At 42.4% G+C, this 19753-nt stretch overlaps 1 protein-coding gene across 1 annotated transcript in view; it reads left to right on the plus strand.

The window, feature by feature from the left end:
- The window catches only part of LOC121285064 (mitogen-activated protein kinase kinase kinase 13-like), a 66670-nt gene that overhangs the window by 16035 nt on the left and 30882 nt on the right, over positions 1 to 19753 (plus strand). The window contains exons 6-8 of the mRNA XM_041201189.1: positions 2166 to 2274; positions 5095 to 5204; positions 7028 to 7144. Of these exons, the coding sequence (XP_041057123.1) occupies positions 2166 to 2274; positions 5095 to 5204; positions 7028 to 7144 (336 nt within the window). The remainder of the gene's footprint in view (positions 1 to 2165; positions 2275 to 5094; positions 5205 to 7027; positions 7145 to 19753) is intronic.

Raw genomic sequence — 19753 nt, forward strand, 5'->3', positions numbered from 1 at the left:
CACTGTCTTTTGAATGAGGCTCTGTCTGTCGTCTCAGGTGGATGTAAAGATTCCACGGCACTATCCTGAAGAAGAATTAGGAGTTCTCCTGATGATTTGGCCAATATTTGTCCTTCAACCAACATCATTAACTAAGATTAACTGCCATTTATTGTTTGAAAATTGTCATATTTCCCTGTATAACAGTAAATATATTGTCATATTTCAATGGCTGTAAGTGCTCCTCAGAGTGTCAACGGTGATATTAAAATTGTAATGTTTCTCTTTTGTTCCTTTCCCTCTCGTTCACTCTCTTTATCTCTATCTTTCTCTCATCCTCTTTCATTCTTTGTCTCACTCTCGCTCTGCCTCTCTGTGCTGCTCTCTCTTCCCCCTCTCTGACTTTGATATGATTGACCATACCATCCTCCTCCAGCACCCCTCCTCCTTCATCCAGCTGGGAGCGACTGCCCTCACCTGCTTCCATTCCGATCCATTCGTAGCCATCCAATCTCCTGCAATGGCTTCTCATCCTGCTCCTTCACTGTTACCCTCTGGTGTGCCCAAGGATTTATCCTCGGCCCCCCTCCGATTTCTTATCTATAAGCTGCCAGTCAGTGACATCATCCGAAAGCACATCAAGTTCCAAATGTACACTGACAACACCTAATTCTACCAAACCAGCACTTCTCTCAATCTCTCCACTGCCTCTAATTTGCTACACAGCTTTTCCAACATCAAGTTCTGGATGAGCAGAAATTTCCTCCAACTAAATATTGAGAAGACCAAAGCTGTTGTCTTCAGTATCCATGCCCTGTCCACTAACTCCACCCCTCTTCCTGGTCATTGACAGATGCTGAACTCTTGGCTCACGTTTGACCCTAAGATGAGCTTCAGAACACACATCGTCTCCACCACCAAGACCACCTACTTCCACCTGAATAACATTACCTGTTAATTTCCCCGTCTTAGTTCATTTGCTGTTGAAACTCTCATCAAATACCTTTGTTCCTATCGACTTGATTATTCCAATGTGCACCAGACCAGCCTCCAATCTTCCACCCTCCATAAATATGAGCTTATCCAAAACACTGCTGCCTGTATCCTAACTTGTACCTCGTCTCGTTTATCTGTCACCCCTGTGCTCAATGACCTGCAACTTGATTTTAAAATTCTCCTTTTTTGAAATCCCTCCATTGGCTTGCCCCTCCCTATCTCTGTAACCTCCTCCAAACCTACAACTCTCTGAGGTTTCTGCACTCCTCCAATACTGCCCTCTGGCGCATCTCTGCTTTTCTTTGCTCCCCTATTGGTGGACGTGCCTACAGCTGTCTAGTCCCTAAACGCTGGAATTCCCTCTATAAACTTCTCCACCTCTCTCTCCTCCTTTAAGATGTTCCTTAAAACCTATGCCTTTGACCAAGCTTTTGATCACTTTTCCTAAGATCTCCTTATATGGCCTGGTGTCATATTTAGTTAATGTCAGTGAAGTACCTTGGGATGTTTTACTGCATTAAAAAGACACTTTATAAATGCAAGTTTTGTGTCTCTATCTCTCTCACTGGGAATAATTCTGAATTTGTATGCTAAGTAAATTGACAACCCATTTTTCTTCTCATTATTTTCATTTCCGTCAAAGTCGAAATTAGCTCCACAGTCTCACCCCCTGTCACACTCTCCCTTTTTGTCTCACTCTGTCTCTCTATTCCTCCGTCTCTCTTTTTCTCTCTCTCTTTATCTCTTTCTGTATCTAACTATTTCTCTGCGTATATCTCTCTCTCTATCACTCTCTTCCTTCCTTTCTCTGTTCATTCTCTTTCACTCTCCCTCTCCATATCTATTTCTCGTTGTATCTATCTCTTCCTCTTTCTCTTCATATCTCCCACTCTCTGTACCTCTCTTTCTCTCACCTCTTTTGCTGCTGTGCACTGACCCATGCAGGTTTATTAAAGTTGCCAGCAAGACTTTAGGCAGCCTGTTGGCCCTAACAGATGTCGGGCCCCTTAACCTGGCTGGGATGCACATTGGAAAAGGTTTCAACAGGGCGAAAGTTGTTTTGGTTTGTTGAGAATTTCAGACAGCTTCCCACAGTAGACAGAAGAAAAGACAAGAGAGCAAACTGCCAACATTTGTAGCCTTGTTTGGTGTGGATGCGTTGCTAAACAGATGCTGCTCTCTGCTTTCAGGCATAGTAAACCTCGCAACCGACCGTCCTTCCGGCAGATCCTCCTCCACCTGGACATTGCATCTGCTGACGTGTTGGGCACCCCTCAGGAGACCTACTTTAAATCTCAGGTAATATGGTGGGACAGAAATTGAGCCTAAGGACTGAGACCAACCTGAGAGACAGACACATCTTAATACTCAGCTATTCACAGGGGCCCCCTCCCCCAACCAGAGTTGTCCCCAGTCTCTGAGTTCACTGAGGTCAATTGGGATGGAACAGTTGGCCTCAGTGTGGGAGGGCAGGTAATGGAACATTGGGCAGGGCGTCCTCTCCTAGTCACCATCTAGTGAATGCACAAGCATGAACGCCAGGGACTGGGCTTCGCTGTGGTGCACTCCACAGTCAAATAACCTGTTGTCAGCTCCCTGTCTTGGTTTAAAGAGTGGTGATTAGAATGAGATACTGGAAAACTGCCCAGTATCCATGGAACCATTATCCCAGTAATGAGGCATTACCATGAAGGGAGGAGGAAATTGGCAAAGGAGGGGGCAGGCGGGCAGAGGAATAACTTATATAAAGTTTGGAAGTTATATTCTATTTTGTGCAGTGTCAAAGTGCATGTGGTACGGGTAGGCACAGTCATCTTGGTAGTCAAAGATAACTAACGGCATCAACTATAATTTATTGAGTTGGGTAGCAGGTGGATTGTGTTTGAAGATGAATAATCAGTCCAATTTGAACATGAAAAGATCTGTTGCATGTTGGACACACAAGTATTGTTGGTGCAGGAGAGTTGCTTGTGGCTCTGGACACGAAGCTCATTTCCAGTTAGCCAATGTGACTCTGTTCTGTTCATAGGAGGTGGCACCATTTCTGATGAGACTGCACAATGTAGAGCAATCCTGTGCGAGGTTCTCCCATGTCTCAGGTCGATGTTGAAGCTCTTCAGTGAGACCTTTAAGATGTCCTTGAAGCGCCTTTTCTGGCCTCCAAGTGAACATTTCCCTTCAATTAACTTGCCGTAGAAGAGCTTTTTTGGCAAGCATTCATCAGGCATTCTGGCAACATGTCATGCCCATCTCTTCTGAGCTCTCTTCAGCAGAATGTTGATACTAGGCATGTCAATCAGGGAGAGAATCTCAGTATAAGGAGCCTAGTTTTGCCATCTGATCTTGAGTGGTCTCTATATACCTGTTATGTGGAAGTGATGTAGCTTCTTTGCATGCCTGGTGCAAGCTGTCCATGTCTCACAAGCATACAGGAGAGTGAGAAAGATATCTGCTCTGTTTACCTTCACTTTTATTATGAAATTAATTTCTCTTCACTCGCAGACAGTTTTTCATAACTTGCCAGAGGCAGTGCTGGCCTTAGCTATTCTGATGTTGACTTTGAAGTCAATGTGAACTACTCTAGGATATTAGATTTACTCTAGCGCCTTGAGTTTCCTCCAAGCAGCCCCCTCATCGACACCTTAACTTTGCTGGAAATGTGTTGAAGAGGGATCCCGACGAACTTAAGGCTGTGAATTGGGGGCAACACTGAGAAAATTCCAGGCACATGAGTATTGAGTGTCAGCTCTGGCTCAGTGAATAGCACTCTTGGTTGTGAGTTAAAGTCTCTATGCCAATGGAGGGATTTCAAAAAAAGGAGAATTTTAAACTCAAGTTGCAGAGCTAGTTTAGGCCATTGATGGATAAACGAGATGAGGTACAAGTTAGGACACAGGCAGCAATGTTTTGGATGAGCTCATATTTATGGAGGATGGAAAATTGGAGGCTGGCCTGGTGCACATTGGAATAGTCAAGTCTACAGTAACAAAGACGTTTGATGAGATGTTAAATTGCAGCACTGCCTGCCCTTTTGGGTGAATGAGAGAGAGCAGGCACATTTCCCCTGGTGTCCTGGTCAATATTTACTCCTCAATCAACATCACTAAAATAGATACAAATGTGAAATACTGAAGAGGCTGGAAATCTGAAATAAAAACAGGAAATGCTGCAACTATTCAACAGGTCAGACAGCATCTGTGAAGAGAGAAAAATGACATTAACACTCACTGAGCCAGAGCTGACACTCAATACTCATGGGCCTGGAATTTCCTCAGTGTTGCCCCCAATTCACAGCCTTAAGTTCGTCGGGATCCCTCTTCAACACGTTTCCAGCAAAGTTAAGGTGTCGATGAGGGAGCAGCTCGGAGGAAACTCAAGATTACTCTAGGAAACTCTAAGTAAATCTAATATCCCAGAGTAGTTCACATTGACTTCAGAGTCAACAGCAGAATAGCTAAGGCCAGCACTGCCTTTGGCAAGTTATGAAAAACTGTCTGCAATGATGCTTTGTCACATCATTGACCTGGAACTTTAACCTTAGGGACAACAGGGTCTAAGCCATTGTGCTCACAATTGTCATCAGTAACCACAGCAATCATATTAAATGAGCTAATACCAGGCATTGATGTTGGTTGGTGCAATTTAAGTGAATGGTGCAGATTGCGTGGCAAACTGAAGAATTGGAGAAGGACTAATCAAGAAACATAGTAATCCCCCTCAATTGAGGCATTACTGGCTGAAGATATCACACATCAAATTTGCCGTCCATGAGATCTCAAGCTTGATCCCCAGTCTGTGCTTAGTTTGTCTTGGCGGTGACACTACGCTGAACCTCAGTACCTCTGGGCTGGGTGTGGGGATGGATATTGGCCAGGGTTCCTGATCCCTACCTTGCTGGGTGATTCTTGCTGGGAAAGTAGCTGCGTGGTCATTGAGGATCGGGTTTGTTCGTGATGCCGCCACAGTCAAATAGCCTACTGACAATCTCAGGTTCATACATGGAAGAACCTTAGGTTCTTCTCTGAATCTTGTGCGTAAATGTGAGTCTTTTGTTACTAAGTCGCTATCCTGGATTTCAGGAGGGAACCCCACTTGTAAAAAGAGCGTGTTTGATTTCAGGCTGAATGGAGGGAAGAAGTGAAGAAGCACTTTGAAAAGATAAAGAGTGAAGGAACGTGTATCCATCGGTTAGATGAAGAATTAATCAGACGAAGGAGAGAGGAGCTAAGGTATGTGCACTGCTAGACTCATCTTTCTAACTTTAATCCTTGGACTGTCAATGCTAGGAATTCCTCCCACCATTGCCATGTCGATGTTTTACAGTTAGCTACTGTATAACTCACTCGCCCTACCTCCCTCTCCAGCTGAAAAGGCTTGCATTGAAGTATGAAAATAAAACTCCTTTCGCCAGCCCACCTGAGGGTTCCAGGTCTAACCCTCATTCTTGGGTAAAGAGGACCATGTGATGTAGTTGAGCACACTCAAGTCTTTCACTTCTAAGTACTTGAGTAGCGACCTGAAACTTGCCGTCACTGCCATCTAGGGGAGAGCAAATATTCACATCCAGTTTTCAGCACCCTGAATCTCCATAACCAGCCAACATCCAGCCCAGTTGGCAATCTCATTAAGACAGGGCTGGTTTCTGATGTGGGCTCGAACCTCATTAAGGCCAAGGGTTACCAAGTCTCCAGGGTTGCCCTGGAGTCTCCAGAAATTACAATCCAGGACGCTGCTGTGAGCAAAATCTGGGAGAAAAGTCATAGGGTGCATTAAAAAAATTATGCTTTTTCTTCATTTTCTTTGAGCATGTTATTGTTAGAAATATTGGAAATGGGAAAAGGGTTTTTTGACTGTAAAGGGGGTTTGGTGGTGGATCCAGCCCAGTTGGCAATCTCATTAAGACAGCTGCCCTCACAGTGCATTCACTGCCTCAGGCAGCCTTTAACACTGAACACAACAGGTATGTATGTTGTGTCAGGCGGCATTGGAACTGAAACTTTAACCATGACAGGAAAGCTGACATTTTCTCTATGATGGACCAACTTTATACTTTGAACTCTCTGTTGTAGTCAGGTACTAGAGCAACATTAGAAACTCATAAATATGAAACCTTTCCAAGTGATATCGATACAGTTCATGGGAGGAGGTAAGGTTGTTCCCCTTCTCCTGCACACCCTTTAATGCATCACCGTTGTGAGTCACGCTCACCCGATTGCTACAGATTTGACCAGGTCAGCAGAGTCCAGTCCATTCTAGCAAACGAGAATCTTACATGTTCTTGCATACTTGTATGGCTCCCGACACTGACATGTCGATTCTGCAGATTGTTAACTAGACACTAGATGGCCTCTGAAGGAAGCAAGCACATTTCAGGAAAGGCAGGGATTTTTTTTTGTTTTTTATTTTGCTTTTCATCCTTTAATGAAATAGTCTAATGACCTGGAGGAAAAAGCAGCTCATTATTACCAAACCATAGTGTTTATAGTGACGTTCTCCATCATTGCTTTTTCTCTAGGGTATGTCAATAAGCAGTAGTGAGATTTTTTTTCAAGTGTCCCTTTATTCTCCTCCGTGGCAGCTTGGCTCATTTGGTAACACGCATAATAAGTCTTCCTTATTTCCTTTCTTCCACCCCCGAGTCACAGGGATTTGGTTATAAATTCTGCTCCAGAGACTTAAATACATAATCTAGTCTGACACCTTAGTGCTGTACTGAGGGAGTGCTGCACTGTCACTCTCAGGCAAGACATCTGTCTGCCTTCTCAGGCGAATGTTAAAGATCCCAAGGCACTGTTTGAAGAAGAGGCTCTACGGATGGGCCGATTGACTCAACCAGTGTCACAAGATGCAGGTTAGTCAGTCGCCCATTTGCTGCTTGTGTACCTTGCTGTGCACAAACTGGTCAGCAAAGTAATAGCAGTGACCTCACTTCAGAGGTTGCAAAGGGCTTTAGGGCATCTTGAGCAAACAATAAAGCCCTGTATCCGATGCACTTACTTTCTCAGACTGTAGAGAAAGCTGCTCAGTCCCAATGCTGCATCTTTTGTTCCAGGCACGCCTTGGACATCAGAGAGCACTACGAGAGGAAGCTGGAACGAGCCAACAATCTCTACATGGAACTCAGTGCCATCATGTTGCAGTTGGAGATCAGGGAGAAGGAACTCATAAAGTATGTACAAATGCAACTGTAGCAATCTGAAATAGTATAAAACAAACTGAAAAATACAGCAGCTCAGTCCACTTCTGAAAGAGAAAATGGGTTCTGGTTGGGGTTCCATCAGAAGTGATCACTGATCTTTCACTCCTTCAGATTCCACAAGATCTATTCTTTTGTTCATTCTTAGGACGTGGATGTCGCTAGCAATGCCAACAATTTGTTGGCCACCCCAGTCACCCAGGTTTGATACAACTGAGTGTCTTGCAAGGTCACTTCAGGGGGCAGTTAAGAGTTAATCGTGTTTGGTTTGGAAATAGATTGGACTTTTACATTTTCCCCTCCTCCTGTACCTGATCAGACTGGGTAAGGGTGGCAGTTTTCCTCCCCAAGTGGACATTAGTGACACCAGTTGGTATTTACAACATTTGACAGCTTTATTGTCGCTTTTACTGAGGTTAGCTTTTTTATTTGCAGATTTTCTAAACTGTACTCAAATTCTCAGACTGCCAAGGTGGGTTTTTAACTCATGCTTCCGGGAATATTAACCTAGAACATGAACTCATCCAAAACTCTGTTGCCTGTACCCTAATCTGCACCAAATCCCGTTGACCTATCATCCCTGCCATTGCTGGGTATTGGTAGTAAAGGGGATGTGAGAGGTGATGGTAAGGTAGAGCTGTTTGTTGTTGACATACATGTAGAAGCTAACCACTTGTCTGCAGATGGTGTCACCAAGAAGCAGCACATAAATAAGAATGAGGAGGGGGAAAAGGGCAAATATTTGGGGGACTCCAAAGGTGACGGTGTGGGGTGAGAAGAGAAGCCATTGCTTGAGATAGTCGGACTCTAATCAGATAAAGAAGCGTGGAACCAGACAAGAGCAATCTCACTGACATTGAACAATGTGCACTGGAGGAGGATGCTGTTTTGGAATGTATCCATGCTAACCCACGTTGGCTCCTGGTTCCCCAAAGCCTCAAATTTAAAATCCCCATGCTTATGTTCAATTCCTTACATGGCTTCAACCCTCCCTGTCTCTGTAAAATCCTCCAACCTCACAAGACTCAAGGAGTTCAATTTATCTACAAATTTTTTCCATCATTTCCTTTCTGCTATGCAGCATCAGTATTCTAGTACCAATCAGTGATGTAACACATCCCTTGTTATTATCAGCTAAGTTCAAAGTGGGGTTCAGGTTGGACCATTCTTCTATTTAAATCTTATGCTTTTTTGCCATGATATTGTCTCTCAGTAATATCAACATCTCACCACTATTTTTTCCTTGCCCATCTTTCCTGAATTTGGTAACTCAAAATATTCCATTACCAATCTCAACCCATCTGCACTCACATTTAATTATTGTTATTATTTCCTGATTTAAATAATTGATTTGAGTTCCCCAATTGTGTCTCTTGTATTTGTGCATACGTTTTAGTCTATTTTTCCTTGGTTTAGCAATCTATATTTCCCACATCCTGATTTTTTTTAAAACCTACTTTGTCCAATTTAGTTCCCATACATTTTTCCCTCCTTCTGTATCTGGGCATTACATTCCATTCCAGTTGATTGTATTGTGTTAGATTTAACACAATACTCTGATTGGAATCCTTTCACGTTATACTCATTTATTGTGACATGTTCTATATGGGTTCCTATCTGTATAAAACCCAATTATCATATTCAAACCAGCTACATGGTTAATTTAAGTCTCCCTGAAGATTAATCTCCTTTCTACCCATTACTTGCCATCTAATTTATTGCATAAATATCATATATATAATCATTCTTAAGGCAAAAAATGCAGTATAGACTCCTACCAAGCATCACTGGTCCCTATGTCTCAGGGCGATCACTTTCCATTTCTCAGTTCCCTCAATTGCCAGCTTCATTCTCAATCTGCTGAGACAATTTGTCAACCATTCCTCTTTGGAGAATTTCACTGGAAACATATTGAATGCTATTTTCCATTGTAAATTTGCAGTGGCTTTTATCAAGAGCTGTAACTTAAAGTCCTCAATGTGCATTTTCCTGAATAGATTTCACTTTGAATTTGAAATAATGGAGTAATTTGTATATTTTTTATATCACCTTTTACAACTCGAGCAGTCTGGATAAAGTAAAAAAGTTCTGCTATTTGATTCATCAGAACTGCCCCGAGGTCTGAGCAAATACATGTATGGACAGAGAAGAAAAAGTACTTTTATAGAAATGTGGCTTTTCCATTTCTATGAGCAATTGGATTGGCAGTTTCCGATGATGTGTAGAAAGTAGATTAACCTTCAGGGAAACTTGGCCTTCCACAAAGCCTTTGATAAAGTGCCACATGAAAGGCTCTCATACAAGCTTAAGATAGTGGGCTATCCTAGGTAAAACAATGGGATTAACCACAATTGGTTGAAACAGGAAGCAGCTGTGTCTTATAAGCGAATCAGTATTGAGTGGAATGCCCCACAAATTGATGCTGGGACCTACAAATATATGCACATGTGAGAGAGAAAAAGGAAGGAACAGACCAGCTGGTCATTCAAAACTATCCCATTCTGGCACGCTTCAAACTACAAACACAATCAGACATACTCTCTTGAGAGCCATTATATATTTAGACCAATTTAGGGAAGAAACTCTGGGAAATCCCTTTCTAATCTCTGAAAATGGTTAAGTTTGAGAAGGTAGTGCCTAGGTAATACAAGCCTATACATAATTTATATTTTGATAATTTGCCACCCATGGACTTGGTAATTCTCTTTTGAAAACTTGCATGCCTCCCCTGTTTTTAATGTTGGGGTGGGTGAGGGCAATAGAACCTCATGAAGCAACTAAAGAAATGGACAATCTTTATAAGTGTGCAAGATTATGGCAGATAGAACTCATAACAGATAAGTACGTTATCTCAGAAGAGAAAATGAACGCAATGATGTTGAACCAGCAAAAGTGAAAGTGATCTGAGAGTGATAGACTCTCATCTGGACTTGGAAAAATTTATTAATTTTGCTTCCAATTTCTACCCCTCCATCATTTTCACATGGTCCTGACACTTCCCTTCCCTTCCTTGACCTCCCTGTCTCAATTTCTGGTGATAGACTGTCCACCAATATTCATTACAAGCCTACCGACTCCCACAGCTACCTCGACTACAGCTCCTCACACTTTGTTTCCTGTAAGGATTCCATCCCATTCTCTCAGTTCCTTCACCTCTGTCGCATCTGTTCTGATAATGCCACTTTCAAAAACAGTTCCTCTGACATGTCTTCCTTCTTCTTTAACCGAGGTTTTCCACCCACAGTGGTTGACAGGGCCCTCAACCGTGTCTGGCCCATCTCCCGCGCATCTGCCCTCACACCTTCCTCTCCCTCCCAGAATCATGATAGGGTCTCCCTTATCCTCACTTATCAGCCCACCAGCCTCCGCATTAAAAGGATCATCCTCCACCATTTCTGCCAACTCCAGCATGATGCCACCACCAAACACATCTTCCCTTCACTTCCCCCCCCCCCCACCCCACCCACCCTGGTGGCATTCCGCAGGGATCGTTCCCTCAGGGACACCCTGGTCCACTCCTCCATCACCCCCTACACCTCAACCCCCTCCCACAGCACCTTCTCATGCAACCGCAGAAGGTGCAACACCTGCCCCTTTACTTCCCCTCTCCTCACCGTCCAAGAGCCCAAACAGTCCTTTCAAGTGAAGCAGCATTTCACTTGCACATCCCTCAATTTAGTCTACTGAATTCGCTGCTCTCAATGCAGTTTCCTCTACATTGGAGAGACCAAATGCAGACTGGGTGACCACTTTGCGGAACACCTTCGGTCTGTCCACAAGCATGACCTAGACCTCCCTGTCACTTGCCATTCCACCCTGCTCTCATGCCCACATGTCCGTCCTTGGCCTGCTGCATTGTTCCTGTGAAGCTCAACGCAAACTGGAGGAACAGCACCTCATCTTCTGACTAGGCACTTTACAGCCTTCCGGACTGAATATTGAATTCAACAATTTTAGATCATGAACTCTCTCCTCCATCCCCACCCCCTTTCCGATCCCCTTATTTTTCCAATAATTTATATAGAATTTTCTTTGCCCACCTATTTCCATTATTTTTAAATGTATTTCCATCCATTGTTTTATCTCTACCTTTTAGCCTATTTCGATCCCTTCCCTTCACCCCACCCCCACTAGGCCTATCTGTACCATGCTTGTCCTGCTTTCTACCCTTAATTAGCCCATTCCTTAGATAATATTACCACCTTTAGCACCTTCTTGTCCTTTTGTCTATGACATCTTTTGGCAATCTCCACCTATCACTGGCCCTCTATCCAGCTCTACCTGTTCCACCCCCACCCCCCCACCCACTTAAACCAGCTTATATTTCACCTCTTTTCTATTTTTACTTAGTTCTGTTGAAGAGTCATACGGACTCGAAACGTTAACTGTATCCCTCTCCACAGATGCTGCCAGACCTGCTGAGTTTTTCCAGGTATTTTATTTTTGTTCAGCGTGGAGCATGTTTAGGTATTACATAGAATCATAGAATGATTACAACACAGAAGACCATTCAGCTCATCATGTCCATGCTGGCACTCTGCAACAGCTAGTTCCACTCCCTTGCCTTTCCCCTGTAGCATTGCAATTTTTTTCTCTTCAGATAATTGTCCAATTCCCCTTTCAAAACTAAGATTGAATATGCTTCCACCACACTCACAGACAGTTCATCTCAGATCCTAACCTCCTAACCACTTGTTGTATAAAAATGTTTTTCTGCATGTTGCCTGTGGTTATCCTGCCAATCACCTTAAATCCGTGTCCTCTAGCTCTCGACCCCGCTGCCAAGGAACCAGTTCCTTCCTATCTATTCCGTCTGGACGCCTCATGCTTTTGCACACCTCTCTCAAATCTCCTCTCAATCTTCTCTACTCCAAGGGGAACAATTCCAGCTTCTCCTATATATCCATGTAACTGAAGTCCCATATCTCTGGAATGATTCTCAGAAATCTTTTTTTGTTCCCTCTCTAATGCCATCACATCCTTCCAAACGTGTGGTGATCGGAATTGCACACAGTACACCAGTTGAGGCCAAACTAGTGTTTTATAAAGGTTCATCATAACTTCCTTGCTTTTGTACTCTATGCCTCTATTTAAAAGCACAGGACCCCTTAACCACTTTCTCAACCTGTCCTGCCACCTTCAATGATTTGTGCACATACTCCCCCAGTTCTCTCTGGTCCTGCACCCCCTTTAGAATTGTATCCTTTGTTTTATATTCCTCATTCTTCCTACCAAAATATATCACTTAACACTTCTGTGCATTAAATTTCATCTGCCATGTGTCCACCTGTCTGTGTCCTCTTGAAATCTATCACTATCCTTCTCACAGTTTACAATATTTACAAGTTTTGTATCATTTGCAAATAATTATGATCTCCATAGAGACAAATAACTTTTAAAAAGAAATTTGAATTGCCAGTTAACAGCCAAAAGGATAACCCAACAAGATTGCACGTTTTAAGAGTTTTACTGTAACAAAAGTGCTATTGACTAAACACTATCTTGTAGGCAACTAACACTTTAAAGCACAGAACAGAACATTCCCTTTTTCCTTTTAGCACAGCCAAAAATACATTTCACAGATATACTTTCCATGTCCTTTAAATGGAACCAGTCCAAGGTAATTATCAGTTCCTGGGTGTTTACTTCTGTTCTTTTCTCAGCCTGGGAACTTTTAATCTCAGAACTGTCTTTGACCCTGAGGTTTCCTCTTCACCCCATGCACCCCCCACCCACCTGCCTTGGCAATTCTTCCTCCAGTGCAAGCTAGGCAAATCTTCCAATTTTGTTTTAACTCCTTATGAAATCTGTCTTTTCAATCCAGTGGATGGAAAACCAGCAAATGGAACACCTTTATTCAAGAAAGGAGGGAGACAGAAATTAGGAAAACTGTATGCCTGTTAGCATAACATCTCTCATAGGAAAATTGCTAGAATCCATTATTCAGCAGGTTAGAACAGGATACTTAAAAAATCATAATGGGATCAGACAGAGTCAACATGGCTTTGTGAAACCGAAATAGCGTTTAACTAGCTCATTAGAATTATTTGAGGAAGTAACAAGTAAGGTGAATAAAGGGGAACCCATAGATGTGGTGTACTTGGATTTTCAAGAGGAATTTGATAAGGTGCCACATCAAAGGTTACTACACAAAATAAGAGCACATGGTGTAGCGCGTAACATATTAGCATAGATAAAAGATTGGCTAAGAAACCGAGAGTAAGAATAAATGCGTCATTTTTTGGGTTGGCAAGCTGTAACTAGTAGAGTGCCACAGGAATGAATGCTGGGGCCTCAACTACTTACAATCTATATCAATTACTTAGATGAAGGGACAGAATATGTGGTAGCTAAATTTGCCGATGACACCAAGATAAGTAGGAAAGTAAGTTGTCAAGAGGATGTAAAGAGTCTACAAAGGGATATAGGTTAAAAAAACAAAAACAGAATTACCTGGAAAAACTCAGCAGGTCTGGCAGCATAGGCGGAGAAGAAAAGAGTTGACGTTTCGAGTCCTCATGACCCTTCGACAGGTCATGAGGACTCGAAACGTCAACTCTTTTCTTCTCCGCCGATGCTGCCAGACCTGCTGAGTTTTTCCAGGTAATTCTGTTTTTGCTTTGGATTTCCAGCATCCGCAGTTTTTTGTTTTTATCTATAGATAGGTTAATTGAGTGGGTAAAAATTTGGCAGATGGAGAATAATGTGGGAAAATGTGAACTTGTCCACTTGGACAGAAAAGCAGTATATTATTTAAATGGGGAGAGATTGCAGAACTCAGTGGTACGGAGGGATCTAGGTGTCCTGGCACATGAATCACAAAAGGTTGTATGCAGGTTTAGCAAGTGATTAGGAAGGCAAATGAAATGTTGGTGTTTATTGGAAGGGGAATGAAATAAAGAAATAGGGAAGTTTTGCTGTAGCTTTACAGGGCCTTGGTGAGACATCTGGAATACTGTGTACAGTTTTGGTCTCCCTATTTGAAAAAGGATATCATTAGAAACAGTTCAGAGAAGGCTCACCTGACTCATTCCTGGGAAGGACTTATGAAGAAAAATTGAACTGGTTGGGCCTATATCCATTCAAGTTTCAGAGGTGATCCTGAGGGGGGGCTTGATAGGGTGGTTGTCGGGAGGATGTTTCCCCTTATGAGGGAGACTAGAACTAGGGGACACTGGTTTAAAATAAAAGATTTCACATGTAAGATGGAGATGAAGAGAATTTTTTTCTCCTGGAACGTCATTAATCAGTGGAATTCTCTTCCCCAGAAAGCAGTGGAGGCTTGAATTTATTTAAGGCTGGGTTAGATGGATTCTTGATAGACAAGAGAGTTAAGGGTTAAGAGTTATGCGGAGTAGACAGGAAAGTGGGGTTGAGGCCACAATCAGATCAGCCATGATCTTATCAAATGGTGGAGCAGGCCTGAAGGGCCAGATAGCCTACTCCTGCTCCTAAGTCTTATGTTTCCTATGTTCCCACCCGCACTCCTGCTTCGTGAACCAAAAAGACTTTCGCTTCTAGCTGTCCTCCCTCTCCTGGATTCTGGCAGACAAATCTTGTCAGAGTTTTCAGGGATTCTTAGATCCTTCCCATCTCAAAGCCCATCTCCATGGAAATGTGAATCATATTGGCCTTGTTTCCTGGTAGAAATGCTGTTTAGCTATCTTTGACACACTTTGAGACCAACTCTTTTTTATCTTGGAAGTAAATGCAAGTAAAGCACAACTGTTTACAATTTGACATTCTCAACACTTTTCTGGGACTTTGGAGACTCTCAGTCACTGTTAGCACACAGGCTGCTGTCATTGGCTCTGAGCTTAAACACCTTGCACCTTCTTCCCAGTAAAACAATCTAGGTACATTTAATCTCTAACAATCAAACCACCCAGGCTTGCTGTCAGGTAGACTGCAGAACAGGTCACATGACCCCCTTCATTTTACTTTAAATTAAAGACATAGTCCCAAAACGTAACAATCCTATAACCCTCATAATTGTAACAAAATTTTGAAATTGTACGCTGCACAGCCAAGTCTCATTGATATATGTTAATGGACAAGGTACAGACTGTACCCAACCAGCCCGTGCTTGCAAAACTCAAAACACGGTGTCCAACATTAGATGTGATTCCGTGATTGGACAACGTTTACTAAATAATCCTCAGTGTGCTAAGAATTATGCTGACAACCAATTTAAGATTGTCAGTTGGGCTCACTGTGTGGCACATCTGCATGTACTGGAAGCTACATATATTAATACACAGGGCCCTGTTCTTTGTAGACAGAAAGATCATGTACATGCATGGCATCTGTTTCAGCTAAACAAAATAAGTGACAGCCATTCGCTGGTTCATTCTCCAGGGCAATGTCATGACCAATCAGGGTCAAGCTGCCTGGTTTAAATTTCAAACAATTTCAAACATTATCCGTCAGTCACCATCAACTGGTGCATTCTCCATGGCAATGCCTCTACCAATCAGAGCCCACTTCCCAACCAATCAGCACTTTCTTCTCATACATTATGAATATGTTGTTTCCCCTGATATTGGTATTCTCTTCCAAATTGTCCTGATGAGTGCAAGATGAAAAGCTTTGACAAAAAAATTGTCTCTCTTTTTCAGAAATACTCAGGTTCTGTACTACCAACTGATTATATCAAGAAAAGCATATCCCTATTACCAACCTCTGGAGAATCTGATTGCATACTTTCCTCCAGTCCAAAAATAAACCATTCACCCAACACTATGTTTCCTGTCACTTCACCAACTTTGTATCCATCCTGCTACTTTCCCTTTTATTTCAAGGCTTTGACTTTGCTGACAAGCATGTTATGTGGCACTTCATCAAACACCTTTTGAAAGTTCATGGACACAACAAAAATGCATTACCCTGTTGGATCCTGGATCCTGTACCCTGGTTTGTTAGGACTTAAGGATCTGGATTGCATGCTTGTTTCGAGGTGACCGAGCTGGTATCAAAGACAGAGATCAATAGATCGTTCTTAGAAGAAACACATCCTGTTTATTTACAAAAGGAACTCAGCAGCCACACTTGTGTGCTTAAACTCAAAACTCTGACAGTACACTTCAGAGTCTTAACTCAAGACTACTGACTACAGAGGTAGCCCGCACTACTCTGCTACTGGATGCCAAGATCATGTGATCTTTCATTACAACATTCGTCTTAAAGGTATATTACACATCAGATTGCTACATCCCTCCCCCTTTACTCAGAAATACATTTTACAATTTTTCTCAAAATAGCAAATTTTTCACATGAATGAGTAATTTACAAAGTCAGTCTTTCTGATGGTTTCCTTATGCATGTAGAACACCTCAGCTCTACAGCTTCTGATGTTTTATCTGGAACCTCCTTCACTGGAGTTATCTGATCATCTGCCTCTTTGGTAGGTACCTACAAATCTGTTTCCTCAACTCTTTCAGGTACAATCAACCCTTCAGACACATCTGTACTCAGTTGAGTTCTTCCAGCAGGAAACATTGACTCAGTCACGAACACTGGTGGAATCATTTCTGGGTGTTTTGTTTCTCCTTTTCATATATGATCCACATGTCTCTGTGTGGCTCGATCTTCCACTTTCATGTGGTAGGAAAGAGATCCAGTTACTGCACCAAACAACCATGCTAGTCCTTATCTAAAATTCTTCACAAATACCTTCTCTCCTACATTAAATGGCCTGTCATGACTGTGCCAGTCACGTCCAGTTTTCTGACTTCCCTGACTTCTTTCCACCTTCCCCCCAACCCCCCACCAAGTTTGGCATAATTAAACTCGATCTTGATCGTGCGGCGCTTCATCAACAATTCCACTGGTATGACACGTTGTTGTATGAGGGATGGTCCTGTAATGGAAAAGAAAACATGCTGGTTTAGTCCCAGTAGAACCACCCCACAATTTCTTCATACCAGACTTGAACGTCTGAACCGCTCCCTCGGCCGGTCCATTTGAAGAGGGGTGGTGCGGTGCAGTTTTCACATGAGTAATACTGTTGAGGCTGATAAATCGGTGAAACTCAGCACTTGTAAATACTGTTCCATTGTCTGATACGACAACGGTAGTCCATTGATTGCGAAACTTTGCTGTAACATGTCAATTTTAGGAGAAGATGTCAGCGACTTCATTGCGTATATGTCCATCCATTTTGAGTGAGCGTCGATGATAAGTAAAAACATTGTTCCCATAAAAGGTCCGACATAGTCGCAGTGTAATCGCACCCATGGCCTCCCTGGCCATTCCTAAGGGTGTAACAGAACTGTTGAAAGTAACTTTTGCACTTGTTGATACTGCATACAACTTCTCACTAAGTTTCCCATTTCTCCATCCATCCCAGACCACCATAGATAGATGCGTGCTATCACCTTCATTCGGGAAATTCCTGGATGTGCGCTGTGAATTTCAGGCAACGATGGCTTTCGTCCTTTTGGAGGAACAATCACTCGTGTTTCCAACAATAAGATACCGTCCTGGCTGGCTATCTCGTACCTTCCCTGAAAATACAGTTTAATTTCGTCAGATTCCTGATCTTGTGACTAACCATGAAGAACTTGTTCTCGTACTTTGGATAAGACTGGGTCTCGATTTGTCCAATCTCTAATCCATCTAGCACTTATTAGTGATGAATCCAGAAAGTTCAATAATAAGATGAATTCTTGAGGAATTGGAACACCCTCATCGTTTACTTGCATGGGCAAATGACATCAGCGTTTGCAGTTTGACTTCGGGGTCTATAAATGAAAGTACACCCATACGCTGCCAAGATCAATGGTATTATTTGTGCTTTCTTTCAGTGAGCATTCTTCTTTCTGACACTGACTTTATTCTTGACCTTCTTTTCGACTTCCATATTGGCCAGATTAATCTCAGATGTAAGCGCGACTTGAGTGAACTCAGTGGTTGAGTTTTCCAGAATTTCATCATCTGTCTGCTTCTTAGAAAATTCTGCAGTCTTTGCCTCCAAAGCCTCTTTGGTTTCACGTAGCTGATTTTTCAGCTCTTCCGTCTCTTTTTTGCATTGGTTTACTGCCTCCTGGAAAATTAAGCATTACCATGATTTCTCTGCTGAATTGGATGAGTTGTCCCTCATTTTGCTTAGAGAAGTGCAGAACTCTTTCTGCTTCTCTTCATACTTTTCCAGAGCTACATACTTAGACAGGAGGGAAACTGATAGCGGTTGAAGGTCTTTTGGCAGGTTTTCTCTTTTCTTTTGGAATCTCTGTGACAATTCAAGGTTGATTTCCCTCAGCCAGTTTTGTACTAGTATGCTTGGTCCTCAGCCTTCTACCACCATCAAGGGTAATTTCACAGTTTGACCTCTATAGTGTACTGTGACTTTAATTATGCCCTTGACTTGTATGTCCTCTCCCGTTTTAAGTTTTCAATTTGGCATCTGTTTCTTCCAAATTTAGTTTTAAGTTCCCTATGATTCAGGTATTTAAAGATGTGCTTACCTATCACCACAGTGGACACTCCTGTATCCACCTCCATTCTGATCGGCCTCTCATTCACTCTCATGGTTACATAGGTTCTGTTCTTCCTACCTTTAAATTATACAACCAATAAATATCTGAATCCATTACTTCAGGTTTTTTAATGCTGTAGATCTCATTGGATTTTGCTTTTGATTCTATCTTTATAATGTCTCATGAAGTATCCGTTTCGATGACAGAAAAAACATTTGATTATTTTAAACTGGTTTATTACAAGGTTGTCTGCTTACACCTCTGTTACCATTATGCCATGTTTTTGCTGTTAAGTTATCTCTTTTTATTTGTCTGCTAGCGGTGGCTGCTTCCTGCTTCTCAGCAAAGCCTTGTACTTTCGCGCTTTTTTTGGCTGAGGCTTCCCACCCAATGTGGAGGATGGCGCCATTTTGCACTCCCTGTATGGCTTTCGAGTCCTGCATTGTGCTTCCCATTGAGCAATTTCCAATGCCTTCTGAAAATTCAAATTTGTTTCAGACAGTAATCTCTTCTGAATCGCATCTTTATTTATACCGCACACCAAACGATCTCTAAGCATATCATTGAGAGATGTACCAAACTCACAATATTCTGTTAATTGTTTTAGACTTGCCACATAGCAAACAACTGTCTTCCCTGGGGCCCTATTCCTTGAATTAAATTTGACCGGTGCATCCTCATCGAGGGCTTTGGCTGGTAGTGATTCTTTACGAGGCTCACTAAGTCATCAAAACATTTCAAATTTGGGGCACTGGGTGCCAACAAATTTCAAATTAGTCCATATGTCTTACTCACAGTCAGCGGATCGCGTGCTTCTTCTCCTCCCCCGCAATGTTGTTCGCCTGGAAAAAGAACGCGAGGCATTCGATATAGTGAGACCAGTCGTATGAAGCTGGATTGAAAGGCTCAACTCTTCCAAATTGTGACATGCTCTGAGGTGATTGTTTCGACGATCAGGACGGAAATTTTTCTTTACCATGCGATGTACAGCCCAATTTTGCTTTCCTTGATTTCCTTCATTCTTTCTTGCTTTTCTCATCCTTCCGTGTCTTTTTCTAGCTTTTTACTCTCATCGCCAGTTTGTTGAATCCTGTACCTGGTTTCT

The sequence above is a fragment of the Carcharodon carcharias genome, chromosome 12 (assembly GCF_017639515.1).
Source record: "Carcharodon carcharias isolate sCarCar2 chromosome 12, sCarCar2.pri, whole genome shotgun sequence".
NCBI classification, from domain to species: domain Eukaryota; kingdom Metazoa; phylum Chordata; class Chondrichthyes; order Lamniformes; family Lamnidae; genus Carcharodon; species Carcharodon carcharias.